Source organism: Cervus elaphus, chromosome 12 (assembly GCF_910594005.1).
Source record: "Cervus elaphus chromosome 12, mCerEla1.1, whole genome shotgun sequence".
Taxonomy (NCBI): domain Eukaryota; kingdom Metazoa; phylum Chordata; class Mammalia; order Artiodactyla; family Cervidae; genus Cervus; species Cervus elaphus.
In genome coordinates this window covers 75699659-75718133 of record NC_057826.1, presented here as the reverse complement: position 1 = coordinate 75718133, position 18475 = coordinate 75699659, and the positions used below count along the sequence as shown (strand labels likewise).

The window sequence follows — 18475 nt, the reverse complement described above, 5'->3', positions numbered from 1 at the left end:
ATACACTCTTCCACCAAATCTAGCAACTTTCTGAGTTCTAATATTTATAACTAATTTTTTATTCCATACCACTGGTGGTTCTGCTTGTCTGATTGCACCTTAAGTGATGTAAGTCTAAGAAGAAATCCTGAATCCTTATTCAGGAAATTATTTCCATGATGATTCCAAATAACTAGACCCAGGTGTGTGATATGAGTGTATTTTTAGTGAAACTGTCACTTTACATTATTATGGAGCTACTTTATAACTTTAGACAAGATTACACATGTTCTGTATGTTTGATTTAAATTCAAAAATTCAAGAGGAGAATGTTTTAGTAGAAAGTTTCTCTGGACACCTGAATCCAAATGACATAGAAGAAGCTTTCACGTAGAATTAATTCCTCTGATCCAGATCACAGATTAAGGAACCACAAGACTATCATTTCTTGTCTGAGGTCTGCTGTGCATTTCAGCTAGGGTCCTGAAGCAGGGGGACTCTCTCTTATTAAGTTCTGGGGGTTTTGTTCAGCTTTTCCTATTACTTCAAACACTGTGAGTTCCCAGAGAGCACAGAAATACTTTGCAGAATGTTCCAGTTTTAAGAATGAAATGGTGAGGCTGATGGATTTATGTGCTTTCTGGAAGTTTACGGAGTAACGGCCATCCCTTTCATTCTCATCTTCTGAATACTGACGAATGAGGTAAGTCATCTGTCCACTGGGAAGCTGCTTGTACCAAAAAATGCTGTAGTCATGCACATTCCTACTGGTTTCATATTGACAGTTCAGGGTGACTACCTTCCCCACTTGACTGATTATGGCTGGCTTGTCTTGAGTAACTTTCTGGGCCACACCAGATCCTGTGGGAAAAAAATAAGGAAACAGAGCTGAACTAGTGAACAAAATGCTGTAGAAGTTAGAGAATTTTGGACCCAAATATTTACAAACCAAACTGAAATCATAAAACACTTCCTTTCCTCCAGTCCTCCTTTCCTCCCCAAGTCCCGGTGAAGCACCACGTGCCTGTGTGCAGTCCTTTCACCCTGAACACCGCACCAGTGTTTGGGAGCATCCCTACCAGAGAAGGTGAAGGCCAGGAACACCCAGAGCAGACTGGAGAGTTGCATGAGGCGTGGATTCCCCTGCACAAATGTGTTTAATTCTGCCTCAAGCTAAGGTTTCAGTGTCTTTGAGTGCCTGGTAGCACATATACATAGCACCTGGGCTCCTGTGTGACTCCCCCCAAACGGGAAGTAGGGTGTCATGTTCACCGACCACGTGGTCTGTGTACAGATGAAGTCTGGCTCACCACACACCTTTCCTTTGTCTACTTGTCTTTCCCTGGTCATTAAGTTTGGCAGATCCTGAAAAGGGGCATGAGGAAAGAAGTTAGTATTAGAGGTTTGAACTGAGGGAAACTGAAGGTTAAACAAGTTGACATACATTGATTCAGTAAAATAGTTTTGCCATCCTGTTTCAGATATAATTTAGTATAGCCTACAAAACTTTCTTGTAATCTACAGATTGGTCATTAATTTAGCCTATGCTTACTTTTCTCCATCCAGAATCTAGTGACTATTTTAAAGCATTCACAGATCTTAGGCTTTCTGGGTGAAAAGCAATCTTATCCAAAGTAATTAATGTATCTCTGCCTTATTTTTTTTTCTTTTTTACTGAGTTGCAGGGCTCTACTTAGGTTTTTCAATCAATAAAATTACTTCAACATGAAATGATTTTTAACAATCAGTCCATCTGAATTTCAGAGTCTATTACTTGGTTTATATTTAAATGACATTATATCAGGAATAAAATATTATTCTTTTGAAATCTGATATTGAGTTTTATGTATTAAACTTTGAGGAAGATCAGGATATTCAATCCTGTTGCCTCTAAATGTAGAATTGTACTTATTAAACCATGTGTCCTAGAATCATCCTCGTGGCACATTTTGTGTCTCATTGGTCCAGAGTATTCAGTCTCATTTGTCAGTTGCTCATTATTATTTCTCTTTATAAAATAAAGATAAACATGCCAGATCTTTCTGTGACATAATGCTATAACTCACTCTTATGAAACTTAATATCTACAAACTGCGGACACTTAGTACTTGTCAACACCATAGAAGACGGTGACTCAAATTCTGTACACTGTTTCACGTTCATGTGAATGTAGCTGTTAATCTTCCATTTGGTTTCATTGTTGTAATAGATGAATTAATATAAAACAACCTAAGGCAATTAAACAAGTAGAAAAGAAAATACAGACAAGGTCTAAAAGATGGCAAGTTCATGGAATTTAAGATCAAAGTAACTCATGAATGAGTGAAGCAGGGAGGTGAGTTTGTATTTATCCGAGACATTTACTCTTCTGTCCCATTTCACATCTAAGTGCTGACAAATAATGAATGCCCAGGCTTGACATTATTTGTAATTAAGGAGAGGAGATTGTGAATGACTACAGCAACTTGCAGAGCATCATATTATATAATATAGATATATATTAATATAATAATTACATATCTATCAAGAAATTTATATTAATAATATTCTTTCAAAATACCATAACCTTATAAATCAGTTTTCATACACACTCTTAGGTTTTGATGCATCACTCTAAGAATTTTTATCATATGTATAGGTTCTTGTAACACCACTAAATCATGACACAAAATTTTTTCATCTCTCTAAAGAAATCCTCTTTGAATACCTTCCCCATCCCTGCAACTCTTTATAACCCTGCTAACTACTGATCTCCTTTTTATTTTTATGTTTTGTCCCTTTGAGAATGTTGTTTAAGCAGAATCACACTATGTATCATTTCAGTTCAGTCGTTCAGATGTGGTCAACTCTTTGCGACCCCAGGGACTGCAGCACGCCAGGATTCCCTGTCCATAACCAACTCCCAGAGCTTACTCAAACTCATGTCCATTGAAACGGTGATGCCATCACATTCTATATCATCCCATTCTCTACCCAACTTCAATCTTTCCCAGCATCAGGGCCTTTTCCAAGGAGTCAGTTCTTCCCATCAGTGGCCAAAGTACTGGAGTTTCAGCTTCAGCATCAGTCCTTCCAATGAATATTCAGGACTGATTTCCTTTAGGATTGACTGGTTGGATCTCCTTGTAGTCCAAGGGACTCTCAAGAGTCTTCTCCAACACCACAGTTCAAAGCATCAATTCTTTGGCACTCAGTTTTCCTTATAGACCAGCAGTCACACCCACAAAGACTACTGGAAAAACCAAAGCTTTGACTAGATGGACCTTTGTTAGGAAGCATCACTACAAACAAAGCTAGTGGAGGTGAGAGAATTCCAGTTGAACAATTTCAAATCATAAAAGATGATGCTGTGAAAGTGCTACACTTAATATGCCAGCAAATTTGGAAAACTCAGCAGTGGCCACAGGACTGGAAAAGGTCAGTGTTCATTCCCATCCCAAAGAAAGGCAATGCCAAAGAATTTTCAAACTACCACATGATTGCACTCTTCTCACTCAGTAGCAAAGTACTGCTCAGAATTCCCCAGCCAGGATTCAATAGTATGTGAACCATGAACTTTCAGATGTTCAACCTGGATTCAGAAAAGGCAGATAAACCAGAGATCAAATTGCCAACATCCGTTGGATCATAGAAAAAGCAAACAAAAATCCAGAAAAACATCTATTTCTGCTTTATTGACTATGCCAAAGCTATGTGGATCACAACAAACTGTGGAAAATTCTTCAAGAGATGGGAATACCAGACCACCTGACCTGTATCCTGAGAAATCTGTATGCAAGTCAAGAAGCAACAATTAGAAGTGGACATGGAACAACAGACTGGTTCAAAGTTCAGAAAGGAGTGTGTCAAGGCTGCATATTGTCACCCTGCTTATTTAACTTATATGCAGAATACATCATGCAAAATGTCAGACTGGATGAAGCACAAGCTGGAATCAAGATCACCGAGAGAAATATCAATAACCTCAGATATGCAGATGATAGCACCATTATGGCAGAAAGTGAAGAAGAACTAAAGAGCCTCTTAAAGAAAGTGTAAGAGGAGAATGAAAAAGTTGGCTTAAATCTCAACATTCAAAAGGCTAAGATCATGGCACCCAGTCCCATCATTTCATGGCAAATAGATGGGGAAACAATGGAAACAGTGACAGACTTTATTTTCTTGGGGTCTAAAATCACTGCTAATGGTGACTGCAGCCATGAAATTAAAAGATTCTTGCTTCTTGGAAACAAAGCTATGGTCAACCTAGACAACATATTAAAAAGCGGAGACATTACTTTGCTGACAAAGGTCCATATAATCAAAGCTATGGTTTTTCCAGTGGTCATGTATGGATGTGAGAGTTGGACTATCAAGAAAGCTGAGTGTCAAAGAATTGACGTTTTTGAACTGTGGTGTTGGAGAAGACTCTTGAGGGTCCCTTGGGCTGCAAGGAGATCCAACAAGTCCATCCTAAAGGAAATAAGTCCTGAATATTCATTGGAAGGACTGATGCCGAAGCTGAAGCTCCAATACTTTGGCCACCTGATGTGAAGAACTGATTGATTGGAAAAGACCCTGTTGCTGGGAAAGATTGAAGGCAGGAGGAGAAGGGGACTACAGAGGATGAGTCCTATGTAGTTGGATGGCATTACCAACTTGATGGACATGAATTTGGGCAAGCTCTGGGAGCTGGTGATGGACAGAGAAGCCTGGTGTGGTGCAGTCTTGGGGTCGCAAAGACTGAACTGACTGATTTCATGGTTATTTCCATAGTTTTCTTTGTATTTCACCAACTGGACATTTTATTATTTGCTTCTTTCAGTTTCTGTTGTGTTTAATTTGCTTTTCTATCATCTTTTCCTGAAGGCCTTGATAGTAGTTTGTCAATCTTTTTTCTTTATTGTATAAGTATTTAAAAAGATAAATTTCCTTCTATGTGTTATTTTAGCTCCATCTCATACATTTTTTTTCATTTATTTTTATTAGTTGGAGGCTAATTACTTTACAATATTGTAGTGGTTTTTGTCATACATTGACATGAATCAGCCATGGATTTACATGTATTCCCCATCCTGATCCCCCCCTCCCACCTCCCTCTCTACCTAATCCCTCTGAGTCTTCCCAGTGCACCAGGCCCGAGCACTTGTCTCATGCATCCAATCTGGGCTGGTGATCTGTTTCACTATAGAAAATATACATGTTTCAATGCTGTTCTCTCAAAACATCTCACCCTCGCCTTCTCCCACAGAGTCCCAAAGTCTGTTCTGTACATCTGTGTCTCTTTTTCTGTTTTGCATATAGGGTTATCATTACCATCTTTCTAAATTCCATATATGTGTGTTAGTATGCTGTAATGTTCTTTATCTTTCTGGCTTACTTCACTCTGTATAATGGGCTCCAGTTTCATCCATCTCATTAGAACTGATTCAAATGAATTCTTTTTAATGGCTGAGTAATATTCCATGGTGTATATGTACCACAGCTTCCTTATCCATTCATCTGCTGATGGGCATCTAGGTTGCTTCCATGTCCTGGCTATTATAAACAGTGCTGAGATGAACATTGGGGTGTACGTGTCTCTTTCAGATCTGGTTTCCTTGGTGTGTATGCCCAAGAGTGGGATTGCTAGGTCACATGGCAGTTCTATTTCCAGTTTTTAAGGAATCTCCACACTGTTCTCCATAGCAGCTGTACTAGTTTGCATTCCCACCAACAGTGTAAGAGGGTTCCCTTTTCTCCACACCCTCTCCAGCATTTATTGCTTGTAGACTTTTGGATAGCAGCCATCCTGACTGGCATATAATGGTACCTCATTGTGGTTTTGATTTGCATTTCTCTGATGATGAGTGATGTTGAGCACCTTTTCATGAAGGAACATACCTCAACATAATAAAAGCTATATATGACAAACCCACAGCAAGCATTACCCTCAATGGTGAAAAATTGAAAGCATTTCCCCTGAAATCAGGAATAAGGCAAGGGTGCCCACTCTCACCACTACTATTCAACATAGTTGTGGAAGTTTTGGCCACAGCAATCAGAGCAGAAAAAGAAGTAAAAGGAATCCAGATAGGAAAAGAAGAAGTGAAACTCTTGCTGTTTGCAGATGACATGATCCTCTACATAGAAAACCCTAAAGACTCTACCAGAAAATTACTAGAGCTAATCAATGAATATAGTAAAGTTGCAGGATATAAAATTAACATAGAGAAATCCCTTGCATTCCTATACACTAACAATGAGAAAACAGAAAGAGAAATTAAGGAAACAATACCATTCACCATTGCAACAAAAAGAATAAAATACATAGGAGTATATCTACCTAAAGAAACAAAAGACCTATGCATAGAAAACTATAAAACACTGATGAAAGAAATCAAAGAGGACACAAACAGATGGAGAAACATACCGTGTTCATGGATTGGAAGAATCAATATTGTCAAAATGGCTATTCTACCCAAAGCAATCTATAGATTCAGTGCAATCCCTATTAAGCTACCAACGGTATTTTTCACAGAACTAGAACAAATAATTTCTCAATTTGTATGGAAATACAAAAAACCTCGAATAGCCAAAGTAATCTTGAGAAAGAAGAATGGAACTGGAGGAATCAACCTGCCTGACTTCAGACTATACTACAAAGCCACAGTCATCAAGACAGTATGGTACTGGCACAAAGACAGAAATATAGATCAATGGAACAGAATAGAAAGCCCAGAGATAAATCCACGAACCTATGGACACCTTATCTTCAACAAAGGAGGCAAGCATATACAATGGAAAAAAGACAACCTCTTTAACAAGTGGTGATGGGAAAACTGGTCAACCACTTGTAAAAGAATGAAACTAGAACACTTTCTAACACCATACACAAAAATAAACTCAAAATGGATTAAAGATCTAAATGTAAGACCAGAAACTGTAAAACTCCTAGAGGAGAACACAGGCAAAACACTCTCCGACATAAATCACAGCAGGATCTTCTATGACCCACCTGCCAGAATATTGGAAATAAAAGCAAAAATAAACAAATGGGACCTAATGAAACTTAAAAGCTTTTGCACAACAAAGGAAACTATAAGCAAGGTGAAAAGACAGCCCTCAGAATGGGAGAAAATAATAGCAAATGAAGCAACAGACAAAGGACTAATCTCAAAAATATACAAGCAACTCCTGAAGCTCAATTCCAGAAAAATAAATGACCCAGTCAAAAAATGGGCCAGAGAACTAAACAGACATTCCTCCAAAGAAGACATACAGATGGCTAACAAACACATGAAAAGATGCTCAACATCATACATATTTATATAGTGTGCTCTCCCAACATTTACTTTCAAAATATCTTCTAGCATCCATTGTAATTGTTTTTTTTTTTTTTTTTTAACTTAGGTTTGTTTTAAAGCTATAAGATTTAAATATGTATCAAATATTTGGGAGTCTAGAGACATCTCTTTGCACTTGATCCATATAATTTCCTTTTTGGTCAAAAAATAAATTCTGTATAAAGTCAGTTTTCTTCAATATATTAAGACATTTTATGCACAAACATATTGTATGTGTCTGCGTGTGAGGGTGTGACTGGAGCCTTGGCTGTAGGTCTGGGTACAGGCTGCAGGTGCCTGGGGAGCACTGTGCACTTGCTGCACAGAAGTAGGTGGATGAGTCTCCAGGCAAGGCAGTTGTGATGTGCAATGAGAGCTGTCTGGAACTCTTATTGAGGAAAACTTCCCTGAGAATCTTCCCTCTTCCATTTCATTCACAACTGAAGGTATGGCTATCAAGAATGCAAGGCCTTTACAAGGGTATTGCCAGTACCACAGGAAGTAGTAAAAAAAAAAAAAAAAAACGATTCTCATAACTACAGTTCAGAATGGAAATCTCTCCTTCCTGGACTGTCAAAGATTAAGAGCTCTGTTTCACCTGCACTTGGACAGTTTTTTCCTCCTGTTGGCCACTCACCCCCACTTAAAGAGATAAAAAGCCATCAGTTCCACAGACATATGTTTATTTCTTAAAGTTTCTATCTGCGTGAACTTGTTTGTAACCCAGTTTTCCCAGTCCCCCTAATTATTGAGATATCCTAGGTTTTCTACTCCACAACTTACAGCCCAATTGAAGCCACAGAATCGTAAGCGATGCTCCCAGTATCTTGTCCAGTGTTTCTGGCACCAGTGCTCAGTGGCAACTCAAGTTCCTCTTCTGCGCTTCTCAGCCAGCTAGAAGTCTGACTTTAAGTTCACACCTGCTTTTATTCTTGCAGTAGGCCCCACCCTCTCACAAGTGCATTCTCTTAAACTTCTTGCTCAGAAGTAGTATTTCTCATTCTGTGCTGAATTAGAATCACTGAAAATTAAATTCATTGAGAGTCTGAAATGACCCCCTTACAAGGATAAAGTGCAGGTGAGAATTTCTCTCACACTATCCTCTTCTTCCTTTTCCTTACCCCTCCTACAAGGTTAAATATCATGTATCAGGACAGTTTGATGTTTTAATAGGACTAGTGTTATTTTACAGTGGGTAAGAGAGGGACTCCCATGAAGTCACAAGATTAGTATGTAGGGGGCATTTCTTTTTTATTACAAATACTAAAGTCTATTGAGGATACACAAGGGGCATAATATATCATTACGAGCAAAGCTTATGGAGCAGAACATAAAGATACATAGTCCTTTTGCCCTGATGGAATTTACATTTTAACACCATCTTTTGGGGTTTCCGCACTTTACATGATCCTAAGAATTAATAAAATATAATTAGATCAATTTCAATTTATACTTTTTATAAAATATAAATCAGGCAAATAAAATGTCTCCAAGAATAAGCATGGAGAAAATAAATTGAGAAGCACTGGAATAATTTCTTCTGGAGAATCTTTCATCTCCAAATTGATAAGATTAGCTAGGAAAATGCTGCAGAATTCAGAAGATATGGGACCATGATCATTCAGTAATGACATATTTTTGATAGTTCTCATACTGAGTTACACCTTATTCTCACAGGTAAAATACAAAAATGTGAAGAACCAATTTGGCTTTAGAGGTCAACACAGCAGGGTATAGAAACAGAAATTAAGGGGCTCATTTTTTTTAAGAGTTTGTGGTCTCTGTATTTGAGGTCATCTCAGACACTATCAAAGAAAAACATCAACACAGTTTAACAAGAGACAATAATAACCATTCCCACTCCTCAGTCTAATCCCATCTACTCCAGCTCTCTAAGGGGATTTTTTATTGTTTGTTTAATTTTTGGTGTGTTTTATTTTTTATTTATTCATTCATCCATGCATGTCTTCAATATACATTTACTAGTGCCTAAAACGTTCATCCTTGGGTCTCATTCAAGAAAGAAACAGAAGTAGCAATCTTCAGTCAACCCAATCCCAATGCAAGTACATTCAGATAAAAGCTAGTAAAGAGAAATGTGTTTCTATATGATGGACCCAAGAAAATAATGGACTCACTTCTGGACTCAGTCAGAGAGTAGTTCTGATGGAGGAGCTGCTTGAACTGGAACGTACACCACCACTAGATTTCTTAGTAAAGAATGGGGTAAGGGAATTCTGGGGTTGGAGTCTGGGATATATCTGGATGAAAACATTATAAATTTATATTAGAGAAACTAGTATAGCCTTAATGTCAAAGGATAAAACATGCTGTTTAAAGAAATATCAATTTTCAAAGCCATATTTTTCAAACTGTTAGACTGAAATATACACAGATACTATTTAGGTATCTACCTATGTACATATAAGATTCAGAGATGTAAATTGAAGCAAAGTTGGAGATAAAAATTTAATAGATATTTAAAGGATCATTTCTGGCTAGTTGAAGAATCTGTGTATGTGGGACAAAAGTTAATTGTCTCTGAAGTGGTGTTGCCCCTCTGTGGCCATGTAGAGATATTACTCTGAATGATTTTATATAGCTTCTTGAAGTGGGGAAAAGACAGTTTCTTCAGTAAGTGGTGTTGACCATACTGAACACCTAAAAGGAAAAGACTAAAACTACAACATTTTCTACAACATATACGAACATAAACTCCAAATGGATTAAAGACCAAGATGTAAGACCTGAAACTTTTAAAACTTGAAAAAGAAAATACAGGCAGTGTACTAATGGACACTTCTCTTTGCAACTGTTTTTTTTCTGTCTCAAGGGCATCAAAAGGAAAGATAAATAAATGGGACCTAATCAAACTAACATAAATTAACATTCAGAAAACTAAGATCATGGCACCTGGTCCCATCACTTCATGGGAAACAGATGGGTAAAGAGTGTCAGACTTTATTTTGGGGGGCTCCAAAATCACTGCAGATGGTGATTACAGCCATGAAATTAAAAGATGCTTCCTCCTTGAGAGGAAAGTTATGACCAACCTAGATAGCATTTTAAAAAGCAGAGACATTACTTTGCCAACAAAAGTCCGTCTGGTCAAGGCTATGGTTTTTCCAGTGGTCATGTACGGATGTGAGAGTTTGACTGTGAAGAAAGCTGAGCACCGAAGAGTTGATGCTTTTGAACTGTGGTGTTGGAGAAGACTCTTGAGAGTTCCTTGGACTGCAAGGAGATCCAACCAGTCCATCCTAAAGGAGACCAGTCCTGGGTGTTCTTTGGAAGGACTGATGCTGAGGCTGAAACTCCAATACTTTGGCCACCTCATGCAAAGAGTTGACTCATTGGAAAAGACCTTGATGCTGGGAGGGATTGGGAGCAGGAGGAGAAGGGGACAACAGAGGATGAGATGGCTGGATGGCATCACCGACTCGATGCACATGAGTTTGGGTGAATTCCGGGAGTTGGTGATGGAGAGGGAGGCCTGGTGTGCTGCAGTTCATGGGGTCACAAAGAGTCGGGCATGACTGAGTGACTGAACTGAACTGAACTGAATCAAACTAAAATCTAAAGCACAGCAAAGAAACCATCAACAAAAATAAAAGGCAAATTAGTGACGGGGAGTAGATATTTGCAATGAGGGACCAATATTCAAAATACACAAAGACATTATATACCTCAATAACAAAAACACAATCTGATTAAAAACTGGGCATAGGACCTGAATAGCCATTTTTCCAAAGGGATAACCGATAGGTACATGAAAAGATGTCCAAAGTCTCTAATATTCAGAAAAAGAGCAAATCTATGTCAAAATGAGGTGTCACCTCACATCTATCAGAATGACTATTATCAAAAGAATAGAAATAACAAGTGTGGTGAGGATGCAGAGGAAAGGAAAGCCCTGCACTGCCGTTGGGTGGGAAATTGGAGGAGCCACTATGGAAAACATTATGGAGGTTCTTCTCAAAACACTAAAAATACAACTACCATATGACCCAGCAATTTCACTCCCAGGTATTTGTTCAAAGAAAACAAAACGCTTCCAATTGTATCTGCACCCCAATGTTTATAGCAGCATTTTTACAGTAACCAAGATCTGGAACCAAGCTAAGTGTTCGTTTATAGATGAATGGTTAGAGAAAATATCGATCTTTCATCTAACTATCTATCTATACACACTGACTCATACACACACACACCACACAATGGAACATTAATCAAATATAAAAAAAGAATGCAATTGCCAAATGAAACAACATAGATAGATATGGAGTGTATTATACTTAAAGAAATAAGTCAGACAGAGAAAGACATATAGTGTTTTTTACTTATATGTGATATATAAAAGCGAATCAAAACAAAGGAACAAATACAACAGAACAAAAACAAAATCACAGGTACAGGGAACAAATGACAGACTGCCAAATATTTCTCCAGAAAAGATGAGTATATTGATATCACAAAAGGACTGAAGTTCCAGATCTGCAACCATGAGGAGCCACATGCAAGTCCCCACTGGACAAGGAAAGGAAATGCTTTTATAGAGAACACAAGGAAATTAAGAGGGTTATAGTAAACAGAGCGCCCTTGACTTTCTATTGACGGCGTACTGACCAGGGAAGAAGAGGCTTCTTTCGTCTTCCTTTTGCCCTCTGTGATGTCCACAGGTCGGGAGAACTCCCCCTCTTCTGCCAGCTCTATTTAATTGAGATTTCTGTGCTTTAAATTTTATACCTTATAGGACAGAGTCAGAAAGATATTTGACTCCAGGAGAGGAGGGAGCCATGGTGGTGGAAGTAAGATTTGGAATGATTCAAGAAGGGGTCTTGAGCCATGGATCCAGGTGGCCTCCAGAAGCCACAAAAGGAAAGGAAACAGATGCTTCCTCAGAGAATCTGGAAGGAATCAGCCCTGCCAAGACTCTGGCTATAGCGGAACTGATTTTAGATTTTTTGCATCCAGATCTATAAGAAATACTTTATAAGTGGTCAAAGTCATATTAAACATTGAGCAAATATTTTCTCTTCACTTGCTGCACTGATAGGATGGGATACCAGTGCTTGCAGTTGCCTGTTGGGATACATCACAGTGAGACAGATCTGAACATTCTTGAGACACCCAACCAAGCTGGATAATATCCTTACTGGAGAGATTTCTCTCTTCTTTTAGTTGCTTTCAATGTTTACTGTTTTGGAGTCCAGCATACTGTGAGAAATACTTATTTTAATTCTGTCCTCTTATCAGCTACATTTTTAGTTACAAGTTAGAGGTTCTAGTGCAGAAGGAGATAGACTGCAAAGGGAAAAGACCAACAGAAATCTGTTGGGCTAAAAAGTGTTTGTGGTTATACCTATACCAATGTTCCTAAGGATTACTAAGCACTGAAAATGCCCTGTGGGGCCTCACGGTGTGACTGAGGCTGGAGGAGGGGCTGAGCCCCGGGAGGGTTCCTGTAGAGGCCGCAGGTGCCTGGGGAGCACCGTGCTGCGCAGCACAGAAGTAAGTGCCCGAGTCTGTGGTCCGCGGAGAGGAAATGTGCAGTGAGCTGCGGCGTTCTGCAGGGACTGTCGTGGCCTTTAATCTTCCTTCCTGCTTTGTCCCTGAAGGAATGTAAAACAGGTGGATGAGGTGGCCCCCAGGGTTCTGAAGATACCAATTCACACTCGGTGGGGAAGTGGAAAAATTACACCAAAGCGTGTAGCTGGCTCCCTCCTGGAGACTCAGGGCTGGGGGACTCTGCTCCACATCCACCCCTCGCACACCTGATGAGGAAAGAGAAACAGTCACAGGTGAGTGTCACCGTAACTCCTACAAAACCCTGAAAGTGCCTCCACCACCCCCCGACCCGCTTCTCCTCTGATCCCATAGATGATGAATAGGATACAAAGTCTGCAGGACTTGTCAGCTCCTCTCTCTCCCGTAACAATACAGCAGCTGCTCAATCCTTCAGATGCCCCTGGGAGGCAGCCCCAACTCACAGCAAACCTGGGCAAGCAAAAGCCCCAGCACAGTGCCTGCTAGCCTCTTCATGATGCCTCCTCTTCTTACTGAGACATTTTCACTGTCAGATACTTCACTAAACCCTGAGGGAGGGAGTGTCATTAGCTGCTGTGGAAATGTTCCTGCTCCTGCAGCCAATCAGCTCACCCACCAAGTCCTTCTCATGCCCTCACTTTGTGACAGGAAGCCCCGCCCTCCCACCTCAACCAATTCAGAATGGACTAGAGAAGAGTGAGGAGAGTGAGAAATAGAAAGGTCATTATTTTAGGACTTTAGGGTCATTTTCTAACAACATTGCAAAGAAGGCAGACTCTGATTTGAATTTGTGGAGGATTTTAGGGAAGAGAAAACAAACGTTAATTATCTAGCTGGCATGGATGCAGGAGATGCTTGCAAAATGAAATTTTATTTCCCAGAAGTTCTCAGGAGCCTTTTGTTTTTTTTTTTTCCTGTTCCCTTTGGCATTCCTTATGCACTCACCTGTGATTCTGAAGGGTGCTCATGCATCAACACAGTATTCATAGTAGTCTTGGCTGGAACATTTTGCAATATTAAATAGGTTTACTTTTAATATATATATATATTTATTTTAGACTAAACCTACAGAAACAGTGATATTATTTTTTGTCACTCGATGAGCATTGAAAGTAGAATTGTAAATAGCTTTATTTTTATTAAAACTAATAGTTTTATGTTTATTTTTGTTAAAACTCATTCATGTTGAAGTACGGCAAAAACCACCACAATATTGCAGAGTAATTATCCTCCAATTAAGATAATAAATTTATTTAAAAACATATAATTTAAAAATAAATTTTAAATAAAATTTCATGTTTAAATATTTAATTAGAGATAATTGCTTTACATTGTTGGGTCAATTTCTGCTGTAAAACAAAATGAATCAGTCAGTATTTATATATGTATGTATGTGTGTGTGTGTATATATACATATATACATATATATATATATATCTCCCTTCCCTCTTGAGCCTCCCTCCAATGCTCTAGTTCCTCACAGAGCACCAGTATGGGCTCCCTGTTATATTGCAACTTCCCATTAGTTATCTATTTTACACAAAATACATTTTAACTGTTAACTACTGTTATTTGTATTCTGTTTTTTGCCTCTAGTAGGTTATTTTAAGAGAAAAATAAGGGTTTTTAAAACATATGAAAGGCAAGTCTTTGCTTTTTCTCTGACTGTACGAATAACAATGATTCTGTGTATATGGATTTTGAGGTAAAAAGGACGGAAGATGAGGACCTGTATATTTTCACTGAGGTAAAATTGAAGTGATCTGCAGGCATGAGGATCAGATGAACAGTTCGAGATTACGACAAATGTTCACTAAAGGAACTGTGGGAAATGTGTAGAAAAATAAAATTGATTAGAATCAATAATTATTATTGGGCACACAGTGGATATTAGAGAAGTTGAATTAGAAAAGAGGAGAGGGGCAATCTGAGCTGGTCACTTGGAACTTTGCATGAAAATGTGTTTAACCTAGAATGCCTGTTACAGGCAACCTTTGGATAAAGCAAACCTTTTTTCTTCCTACTCTCTTGTCTGGACATACAAGAAGAGATAGGGAAGTTCACTAGAGGGAGGAATAGTTGCATCTCCACTTCAGGGGGCCCCTGAGAGCCAGTGATGTGGCTATCAGGCGGGTCACTGACTGGGCTCCAGTTCTTTCTGCAACAGCAACGCTGAATCAGTGAGACCAGGACAGACCTACCAGTAATGAGACAGTGTCTCTATTCAGATTTCAACCAGAACTCTGTTTGTTCTATAGAAGCAGGAGCATGGAATATAATGTTACTGATTCCCTATGAAGAACATTCCCAACAGGAGAAGGGTGGTAGAGAACATGGCTATAGAGGAAGGAAGCTGAGAGCCATATTGCGGAAGATCTCCCCGGAGGAGAAGGAAGGAATGTGCCAGAGTGTGCTGAGTCCTATTACAGGGAAATCTGAGATTCAAAGGATCCCAATGCAAGCAAGTTCTAGTGACTATCAGTAAGAGATGCTTCCTTGATAATCACTGCTCCTGGTGTTGAGCCTGTTCAAATGTGCACCTCAGTGAGCTGTGAGGTACAGAAGCTCATAGAAGTGAAATGGAGCTTTTATTAGAGGTGACATTTCCAGTTAATGCAACCTCATCCCCTGGAGGTCAAAAGTTGGAGCAAATTTCCTATTGGGTCTTTTGTGCCCCCATTTCCTCCCTGTTCCTCCCTAGGCTTAAATTTCTTCCCACTCTAAGCTGATAAGAGTGTTTTCTGGGGTTTTCATATTAAATTGCTGTTGCTGTTGTTCAATCACTAAGTTGTGTCTGACTCTTTGCGACGTCGTGGACAACAGCATGCCAGGCTTCCCTGTCCTTCGTTATCTCCCAATATGCTCAAACTCATGTTCCCTGGTAGTTCAGCTGGTAAAGAATCCACCCACAATGCAGAAGACCCACATGGATTCCTGGGTCGGGAAGATCTGCTAGAGAAGGGATAGGCCACCCACTCCAGTACTCTTGGGCTTCCCTGGTGGCCCAGCTGGAAATGAATCCACCTGCAGTTCGGGAGACCTGGGTTCGATCTCTGGGTTGGGAAGATCCCCTGGAGAAGGGAAAGACTACTCACTTCAGTGTTCTGGCCTGGAGAATTCCATGGACTGTATAGTCTGTGGGGTTGTAAAAAACTAGGACATGTGCAACTTTCACTCATGTGTTCATTGAGTCAGTGATGCCATCCAACTATTTCATCCTTTGCCACAATCTTCTCCTCCTGCCCTCGATTTTTCTCAGCATCAGGGTCTTTTCCAATGGGATCCTCCAATGTACATGAAGCTGTCGCCCTCCTAAGTGTTCAGAGTGACTCTCACTTGTCCTCGCTTCTTTTCATCCCCATTTACACTCACTACAAACAGGTTCCTGGGGCCCTTTGCAAGTTCCCATCTGTACCAGTGTAAGGCATAGAAAGACCTGGAAGGGGAACTGCAGGTGAAATTGGCGCTCTGTCCTTCCTGAACCACAGCAAGCCAGGACGCTGTTCCATAGTCAAGAGGCTGCTCACTCCTGTTCAGAAAGACAGTGTCAGTCACAGAAACTGATTTCTCTACAGAGTGTTCATTCTTCACATTCTCAAATATTAGAATCTGGAGGTGCCTGACTACAAAATCTTCTTTCCAGTGAACAACTGAAATAAGCAAAGGAAACAGCATGGTTGTTGTTCAGTCACTAAGTCACGTTTGACTCTTTGTGACCCGTGGACTGAGGCACACGAGTGTCCTCTGTCCTCCACTATGTCCCGGAGTTTGCTCAAATCCACGTCCATTGAGTCAGGGATGCTATCTAACAACCTCATTCCGTCTCACCTAAACAGTATGGGGTAGGTGCTAAAAGTCAGAGCAGGGCCTTCCACTTACTCAAACTTAAATTGTGTTGTGAAAAGTGAAACAGGATTGGAAGGCGTCTCAATGGCCAAATTCTGACTAAATTCCCAAGAAAAGAGATGCAGCTACAGTTAATAAAGGAATATCTGAAAAGCCTGATTAAGGTCTCCTATTTAGAAGTATGAATAGATGGTTGGGCAGGGAATGCTAGATAAACAGCAGTGTAGTGTAGTGAAAGTTGCTTAGTTGTGTCCGACTCTTTGCAACCCCAGGAACTGTAACCGACCAGGCTCTACTGTCCGTGGGATTCTCGGGACAAGAATACTGCAGTGGGTTGCCATGCCCTCCTCCAGGAGATCTTCCTGACCCAGGGATTGAACCCCCATTTCGTATGTTTCCAGCACTGGCAGGTGAGTTCTTTACCACTAGCGCCACCTGGGAAGCTCTAACACACAGAAGTCACTACAAATCAATTTCCTTTTTTTTCCCCTCCAGATCATAGCAATCAGTGAACTTGCAGCAATCAGACCGCTTGAGGATAAGATTCTGAGGACAAGAAAAGCTCAAAAAAGGACATTCAAAAAGCTCATTTGCTATGGAGCTTATTTCTGATGAGACTACTAATTCCTTGGTAAATTTACCCACATATTGGAGGGACTTTGTCTAAACCAGGAAGTATGTGTCTCCAACAGAATGGAGCATTCCTTCAACGAATAAGGCAGAATCCTGAAATTTAAAACCAGCATAATTTTTTTTTGATTTGTTTTTATTAGTTGGAGGCTAATTACTTTACAATATTGTAGTGGTTTTTGCCATACATTGACATGGATTAGCCATGGATTTACATGTGTTCCCCATTCCGATCCCCTCTCCCACCTCCCTCCCCATCCCATCCCTCTGGGTCCTCCCAGTGCACCAGCCCTGAGCACTTGTCTCATGCATCCAACCTGGGCTGGTGATCTGTTTCACCCTTGATAGTATACTTGTTTCAATGCTGTTCTCTCAGAACATCCCACCCTTGCCTTCTCCCACAGAGTCCCAAAGTCTGTTCTGTACATCTGTGTCTCTTTGTTTGTTTTGCATATTGGGTTATCGTTACCATCTTTTTAAATTCCATATATATATGTTGGTATACTGTATTGGTCTTTATCTTTCTGGCTTACTTCACTCTGTATAATGGGCTCCAGTTTCATCCATCTCATTAGAACTGGTTCAAATGAATTCTTTTTAATGGCTGAGTAATATTCCATGGTGTATATGTACCACAGCTTTCTTATCATTCGTCTGCTGATGAGCATCTAGGTTGCTTCCATGTCCTAGCTATTATAAACAGTGCTGCAATGAACATTGGGGTACACGTGTCTCTTTCAGATCTGGTTTCCTTGGTGTGTATGCCCAGAAGTGGGATTGCTGGTTCATATGGCAGTTCTATTTCCAGTTTTTTAAGAAATCTCCACACTGTTCTCCATAGTGGCTGTACTAGTATGCATTCCCACCAACAGTGTAAGAGGGTTCCCTTTTCTCCACACCCTCTCCAGCATTTATTGCTTGTAGACTTTTGGATAGCAGCCATCCTGACTGGCGTGTAATGGTACCTCATTGTGGTTTTGATTTGCATTTCTCTGATAATGAGTGATGTTGAGCATCTTTTCATGTGTTTGTTAGCCATCTGTATGTCTTCTTTGGAGAAATGTCTGTTTAGTTCTCTGGCCCACTTTTTGATTGGGTCATTTATTTTTCTGGAATTGAACTGCAGGAGCTGTAAAGCCAGCATAATTATTTGAAATAGAGGCCAAACC

At 39.8% G+C, this 18475-nt stretch overlaps 2 gene segments (V, D, J or C); both read right to left on the bottom strand.

The window, feature by feature from the left end:
* Window positions 1–454: 454 nt before the first annotated feature.
* LOC122705732 lies at window positions 455–1107 on the bottom strand. The segment is given in 2 exon segments: window positions 455–840; window positions 1059–1107. Coding segments are annotated over 2 exon segments (435 nt in total).
* Window positions 1108–12363: 11256 nt separating this feature from the next.
* Window positions 12364–13325, bottom strand: LOC122704620. The segment is given in 2 exon segments: window positions 12364–13057; window positions 13274–13325. Coding segments are annotated over 2 exon segments (450 nt in total).
* Between the last annotated feature and the right edge of the window lie 5150 nt (window positions 13326–18475).